This window comes from Bos indicus, chromosome 16 (genome assembly GCF_029378745.1).
Source record: "Bos indicus isolate NIAB-ARS_2022 breed Sahiwal x Tharparkar chromosome 16, NIAB-ARS_B.indTharparkar_mat_pri_1.0, whole genome shotgun sequence".
Taxonomy (NCBI): domain Eukaryota; kingdom Metazoa; phylum Chordata; class Mammalia; order Artiodactyla; family Bovidae; genus Bos; species Bos indicus.
Genome location: NC_091775.1, coordinates 55,038,817 through 55,044,318, shown reverse-complemented (window position 1 = coordinate 55,044,318; position 5,502 = coordinate 55,038,817). Strand labels below are relative to the sequence as shown.

At 47.0% G+C, this 5,502-nt stretch overlaps 1 protein-coding gene across 1 annotated transcript; it reads left to right on the top strand.

Moving 5' to 3' along the window:
* Positions 1-591: 591 nt before the first annotated feature.
* On the top strand, positions 592-4,097 carry LOC109570174 (melanoma antigen preferentially expressed in tumors-like). The gene is made up of 3 exons (XM_019975965.2): positions 592-878; positions 1,304-1,876; positions 3,524-4,097. Exons 1-3 carry the CDS (start codon positions 592-594, stop codon positions 4,095-4,097), a joined length of 1,434 nt encoding a protein of 477 aa, XP_019831524.2.
* Positions 4,098-5,502: the final 1,405 nt, after the last annotated feature.

The following is a 5,502-nucleotide window of genomic DNA, read 5'->3' as shown; positions in this document are numbered from 1 at the left end:
TCTATTCCCATAGTTTTAAGGCCCGAAAGTGAAAGTCATTCAGTCGTGTCCAACTCTTTGCAACCCCAAGGACTATACAGTCCATGGAATTCTCCAGGCCAAAATACTGGAGTAGGTAGCCTTTCCTTCTCCAAGGTATCTTCCTAACCCAGGGATCGAACCCAGGTCTCCCGCACTACAGGCAGATTCTTTACCATTGAAGCCACAAGGCCCTAAGTAAGTGAGTGAAAGGTTTCCCCCTGAAAATATTCACCTTTCAGGCTCCTGGTATCCACTTCCCAGTGCAACATAAATTGAGCACAACAGTGAATGGAAATGGATGGGCTAGCGGTTGGGTTTCTTCCTCCTTGGTCCTTATGAGATGCTTGTTTTGGTGCCCATAGGGGCAGAGCTATGGCTTTTTCCTCACTGAGCCCAGAGTAAAACTGTGAAAAACTGAGGCTATTCCACAACTGCCAGAGCAGAGATTTCCACTCTGAGTTGTTTCCTCTGAAGAGTGGGGAGACAGATGAAGGGGTGTTCATGCTTACCTGAGAAAGATGCCTTCTTCTCTGCAAGTTCTTATAGGATTCCTTTAGGAGCAGATTCAGGATGAGTATCCAGAACCCCCTGAGACTCCTGAACCTGGCAGGGAAGAGCCTACTAACTGATGAGGCCTTGACCATTTCTACTCTGGAGTATCTGCCCATCGAGCTCTTCCCCCCACTCTTCATGGAAGCATTCTGTGGAAGACACAGAAAGACCTTAAAGGCCTTGGTTCAAGCCTGGCCCTTTGTCCGCCTGCCTCTGGGGGGCCTGATGCAGACACCTCATCTGGGAACCTTACAAGCAGTGCTGGATGGACTCGATGTCCTGCTCACACAGAAGGATCATCCAAGGTGAGTCAGATGCATGTAACCTGGTAAGAGATGGGCAGTCCTGAAGAGACAAGTGACAGTAGGAGAGTAAATGACAAATGGATGGACCAGTGGCTTCTGATGATGCCAGTGAAGAAACAGAGACTTGGTCATTGCTGAGTTCACTTTGCTGAATGCCTTCCAGCAGTGCAGGTGTGCCTAAAATGCAAGGAAATGTGAAAGTACATGCCCAGCCTCCTCTCAGGGATGCCTAAGGGTACTAGAGTAGAAAGTTAGGGGAAATGGCAAGGGAAAGGAGATGGAGGGATGTGAGGCAGAGAGGGAAGAGGGCAAGGAAGAAGGTGATGTCAGGAATGTGAAGTAAAAGCTGAGGTGCAAAGTCAGAGTGTTGCCTAATTTTGTGTGAATCTAAAAACTATAGCTGCCAATCTGCTGATTCCCCACAGGAAGTGCAAACTGCGTGTGCTGGATTTAAGGAATACTGGCCAGGACTTCTGGAGAATGTGGTCTGGATCCAGTGTCCATGTGTCCTCAAGCTCATCAATGGTACCAATGGCTGAGGATGGGTCAAGGATCGAGAAGCCCTTGGCTCCCTTCGAGGTGTTCACAGAACTTCACCTCAAGGAAAGAACCATGAATGAATTCCTCACTTACCTCCTGAAGTGGGTAGAGGAGAGAGACCCTTTCATACACCTGTGCTGTAAGAAGATGAAAATTGTTTCATTTCCCATGGATAATATTATGAATGTCCTGAGCATGGTGCAGCTGGACTGTATCCAGGAGTTACATGTGAATTGCACCTGGCATCTGTCCACTCTGGCCATGATTGCTCCTCTCCTGGGCCAGATGAGCAATGTGCAGAAACTGTTTGTCTCCCACATCCATCTTCCTGATCCTGAGGAGTGGGATGAGCAGCACATTGTCAAAATTACTTCTCAGTTCCTGAGGCTGCACCACCTCCAGGATCTCCATCTGGAATCCCCTTTCTACCTTGAAGGCTGCCTGGACCAGATGCTCAGGTGAGTGTGTACCACTGACCAGCAAATAGAGGGGAAAAGCTGGAGGTAGTGACAGATTTCCTCTTCCTGGGCTCTAAAATCACTTCAGATGGTGACTGCAGCCATAAAATCAGAAGATGTTTGCTTCTTGAAAGGAAAGTTATAACAAACCTAGACAGTGTTTAAAAAGCAGAGACATTCCTTGGCCACAGAGGTCCACATACTCAAGACTATGGTCTTCCCAGTGGTCATATATGATTGTGAGAGCTGGGCCATAAAGAAGGCAGAACACCAAGAATGGATGCATTTGAACTGTGGTGCTGGGGAAGACTCCTGAGAGTCCCTTGGAAAGCAAAGAAATTAAACCAGTCAATCTTAATGAAAATCAATCCTGAATACTTGTTGGAAGGGCTGATGCTGAAATTGAAACTCCAGTATTTGGGTCATCTGATGTGTACAGGTGACTCATTGGAAAAGTCCCTGATGATGGGAAAGATTGAGGGCAGAAGCAGAAGAGGGTGTTAGAGGATGAGATGGCTAGATGGCATCACTGACTCATTGAACATAAACTTGGGCAAACTTCAGGAGATGGTGAGGGACAGAGAGGCCTTGGCATGCTGCAGTCCATGGGATTACAAAGAGTCAGACATGACCGGGCAATTGAACAACAATAGCTTAGGTGACTTAAAAATAATTAAGGGAATGGAGCGTTGCAGATGGAAAATTCCATCAGTCATGAGCATTTTAAACAGAAGCTCCATGCTCACTGGTTTTGTGACCACAGTGAGCCTAATTCCCCATCTATAAAGGTCGATTTTTTTCTCCATGTGTGTATGCTAAGTCACTCAATCATGCCCAGTTCTCTGTAATCCTATGGACTGTAGCCCATCAGGCTTCCCTTTCCATGGGATTTTCCAGGCAAGAATACTGGAGTTGGTAGCCATGCACTCCTCCAGGAGATCTTTCCAACCCAGGAATAAAACCCCTGTCTTTTATGTCTCCTGGATTGGCAGGCCAATTCTTTACCACTAGTGCCACCTGGGAAGCCTCAGATAAGCTTATTAATATATGGGAAATGCATGACTCTGGAGATGATGGTAATAGAGTAGGGATCAAAGGGATCATAAAAATTGGTAGATGGTTTGCAGATAAAGGAGGGATGTAAGTGAGCCTGTGCAGACTGGCATCCTCAGTGGATGTTGTGGGATCTTGTCCAGGTTGTCCTCTATGCATGTCACACAAAAGCCTCACCAGCCTGAGATGGGTACCTGGGGCCAAAGCATGTGTGAAGGAAGCATGGATTGGAAGCATTTTAAGTATATCTCTTACTATTAAATTTTAGTGATACCCACTCTCAATTGAAACAAGGTATCAGGCTCTCCTCTGAACTTGTCCTAGTGCATCCCATTATCTTCATTCATCCTCAGACAGAAGTGGAGTGAGTTTTTCTCTGCTTGCCTAATGAGGAGAGTTTTCAAGACTCTATGTACTTGACCCAATCACACAGAAGGGTAAATGACTCTGGCTACAATAAGACTGGCCATTCTGGGTTTCAATCCTTATCAGATCATCATACCAAACCTGGGCTTGGGCAGATCACTTGTCTCTCAACTTGCGGTCAGTTTTCACCTCAAGTTTCTAAGACCTAATGTCTCTGTTTCTCCCCAGGTGCCTGATGAAGCCCTTGGACAACCTTTCAATAACTTGCTGCCTCCTTAAAGATTCAGACTTGACCCATCTGTCCCAGAGCCCGAACATCAGTCAGCTAAAGAGCCTGAATCTGAGTGGGGTCACCATGACCTACTCTAGTCCTGAGCTCCTCCCAGCTCTGCTGGAGAAAGTTTCAGCCACACTTCAGGAGCTATACTTAGAGCAATCTGGGATCAGGGACTCCCACCTCGAGGCCATCTTGCCTGCCCTGAGCCACTGCTTCCAGCTCACATCCTTCAGTCTGCGTGGGAACCTCCTCTCCATGCCCATCATGGAGAAGATGCTGCGACATACCTCTGAGCTGCCCAGTTTAAGTCGAGAGCTGTACCCTGTCCTTCAGGAGAGTTTCAGCTCTCAGGGGATCCTCCAACCTGGGAGACTTGCCCAGTGTCGGACTGAACTGCTTGAGATTCTGAAGGACTTAGGACGCCCCAGGACCATCTGGATTTGCTTCACCCCCTGTCCACACTGTGGAGATAACACATTCTATCATCCTGAGCCCATCATGTATGGCGGTAACATTCCAGCCTAGTTGGGTGCATCAATCCCAAGCTCTCTACTGAGCCCTTGGAAACTGAAATCTTGGACAAGATACATCGTGAAGGGAAAACAGACATATTGTTTCAGACATCTACTCAATGTGAATGTGAAAAGGAAAGGTGGTCCTACAGGGGAGCAGGATTGCAGGGGGAAATGTAGTCTCCCCAGTAATGCAATGCTTGTGGACATGTGTCCTGTAGAGTCAGAGATAGGAACCTACATTTATTTAGCTGGATTTGAACTTGAGATTCACATGTTGCAATTGTCCCTGGATTGTTGTTGTTCAGTTGCCCAGTCGTGTCCAACTCTTCAACCCCATGGACTGCAGAACGCCAGGCCTCCCTGTCCCTCACCATCTCCTAAAGTTTGCCCAAGTTCATGTTCATTGCATCCGTGATGCCGTCCAGCCATCTCATCCTCTGACGCCTTCTTCTGCCCTCAATCTTTCCCAGCATCAGGGACTTTTCCAATGAGTCAGCTGTTCACATAAAATGACCAAAATAGTGGAGCTTCAGCATTAGTCCTTCCAGTGAATATTCAGGATTGATCCCCAGTAAGATTGACTGATTTGATCTCCTTGCTGTCCAAGTGAATTTCAGGAGTCTTCTCTAGCACCACAGTTCTAATCCATCAATTCTTTGGTGTTCTGCCTTCTTTACGGTCCGGCTCTCACAATCATGCCTGACCACTGGAAAGACCATAGCCTTGACTATGTGAATTTTTGTCAGCAGAGTAGTGTCTCTGCTTTTCAACACACTATCTAGGTTTGTCATTATATATATATATACACATACATACATATATATACATACTACTTGGAAATCGGCTAATGAGATTATGGTTCCACATCTCAGGCCCCCTGGACAATGGCTGGGGCTATCTGCCTTCTGGGAAGGAGCTGGAAGATAACTTCTGATAGCAGCTGGCATGATGATGACAAGGTTGTGTGTGACTGACTCATGTTTAATTCTCTCCCTGGGTCCAAGTTCCTCAAGAGCCCACAGCACCTCCATCAGGGGCTCTCAGACTTGGAAATGTCTCATATTCCAGGACTGGTCACCTCTCTCTCTGCTCACATTCTTAGGTTTAGTCTTTCAAATGAGTTTGCTAGTCCGATCCCATCTTCAGGAAAGGTAACACCAACAAAGGCGACACTGTTCCTCTTGGCCACACCCTTTAGTTTCTAAACTTTACCCTGAGAAAATTCGGGACACCCGGGTTTGATCCCTGGGTCAGGAAGATCCCCTGGAGAAGGAAATGGCAACCCACTCCAGTACTCTTGCCTGGAAAATTCCATGGATGGAAGAGCCTGGTAGGCTACAGTCCATGGGGTCGCAAAGAGTTGGACACGACTGAGCAACTTCACTTTCTTTTCACTTTCACCCAGAGAAAAGTCT

Excerpts from the sequence above, each read along its gene's own strand:
- LOC109570174 (XM_019975965.2), top strand. The coding sequence starts at position 592 with ATGAGTATCCAGAACCCCCTGAGACTCCTGAACCTGGCAGGGAAGAGC. Across the intron at positions 879-1,303 it reads ACACAGAAGGATCATCCAAG|GAAGTGCAAACTGCGTGTGC; the intron begins GTGAGTCAGATG and ends GATTCCCCACAG. Across the intron at positions 1,877-3,523 it reads TGCCTGGACCAGATGCTCAG|GTGCCTGATGAAGCCCTTGG; the intron begins GTGAGTGTGTAC and ends GTTTCTCCCCAG.